This window comes from Pollicipes pollicipes, unplaced genomic scaffold (genome assembly GCF_011947565.3).
Source record: "Pollicipes pollicipes isolate AB1234 unplaced genomic scaffold, Ppol_2.1 Scaffold_4002;HRSCAF=4701_pilon_pilon_pilon, whole genome shotgun sequence".
Classification (NCBI taxonomy): Eukaryota; Metazoa; Arthropoda; class Thecostraca; order Pollicipedomorpha; family Pollicipedidae; genus Pollicipes; species Pollicipes pollicipes.
Window position 1 is genome coordinate 8,424,657 of NW_023596420.1, and position 1,324 is coordinate 8,425,980.

At 44.9% G+C, this 1,324-nt stretch overlaps 1 protein-coding gene across 1 annotated transcript in view; it reads right to left on the reverse strand.

Moving 5' to 3' along the window:
• LOC119093493 (pinin) overlaps nucleotides 1-802 on the reverse strand; it is a 36,755-nt gene extending 35,953 nt beyond the window's left edge. Inside the window, exon 1 of the mRNA XM_037216453.1 lies at nucleotides 794-802. Within this exon, the coding sequence (XP_037072348.1) occupies nucleotides 794-802 (9 nt within the window). The remainder of the gene's footprint in view (nucleotides 1-793) is intronic.
• Between the last annotated feature and the right edge of the window lie 522 nt (nucleotides 803-1,324).

The following is a 1,324-nucleotide window of genomic DNA, read 5'->3' on the forward strand; positions in this document are numbered from 1 at the left end:
TCTCGTACGCTGTTCAGTGCATTAGCGAAGGAACATTATTCACATAGATGAGACGGTAGTATTGGCCTTATTCCTTGGAGAAAAATCAAGAGAATAAATATGTGGTTGGGTTGATATTGCGGCAACATGCCTTTATCGAAGTCACAATCACTCTATCACTTCAGCTATTGCTTCGACAAAGGCATGTTGCCGAAATATCAACCCAACTATATCTCCATTGCTGGTTTTTCTCCAAGGAATAAGGCTAATACTACTGTCTTATCCATGTCCGAAAATCTCATTTGAATCTTGCATTGTAGTCCGCACACGGCACAGAGCGGAATAGATGATGCATGCATTGATGGCGGCGAACTTAGTTCAAAAGGACCATTTAATAAAACGGCCGGAAATTTCCCATTTTAAGCACATGCATACTTACTTAGGTGTGCCGGCGATGTCCAGCTGCATCGACGGAACTGCATCCGTTCGCAGGCGTCATTCCACGTTGGGCACGAGATTGGCCCTGACCAGATAGCTAGAGTCATAGCCATTGTCTTAAAAATGGTCGGAGCAGATCACCGCATTTTCCACATCAGTCCTGGGACAAAGGTGCATCCATGTTTTCAGGGTAGTTGGATTGTGCTTTAGGAACGTGAAAAATGAAATGCCTTTCTTGTACTGTTTAAAGTTCTTACGGGAGGCCAATGCACAGGGCGGCATCTTGCTGCCAAAAAAACTGCCTCCGATGCTGACTTTGACTCAACACCCACACACCACTTCGAATTTCTCCCACCCGCGGCATAAAAACACGCACCGTGGCCATATCGCAATACAACCCTGATGCTATACTGCACAATAACAAACAAGAACGTCCACGACATTTCTGCTTGACCACTGCCTGCCCAGCGACGTTGCTATGCAGCGCCGCCATGCAGGCCCGTGCGACTTTGTGACGTCATCGCCTAACGTTAAGGGGAGTGTCCTACATATATATGGGGTTTTGAAGTAAAAATGGGCATCTTAAAGGCCTTTCGGTGGAGCTCACAGCTCTGTCCTTCTTAAGAGCTAAACCCGTCTAGTTTGTGAGCTACGCACCCGAATATGGTTTGCTACAGTGCACTGTAGTAAACGCATAGGAGAGCGATGAAAGCCGCGATAGAGCATTTCGTAAAATTCCCGTAATGATAGCTTCATATTCGCATGTTTTTCATCTAAAAGGAGTGTTTCAGGCTTTAGTAGCACTTATTTCTCAAGCATTTTCACAGATTAGTGCATTGCACACATCACAAAACACCCACGGTAAGAAAAGTAAAAAAATGAAAAATGTTACCTTCATAGTGGTGAT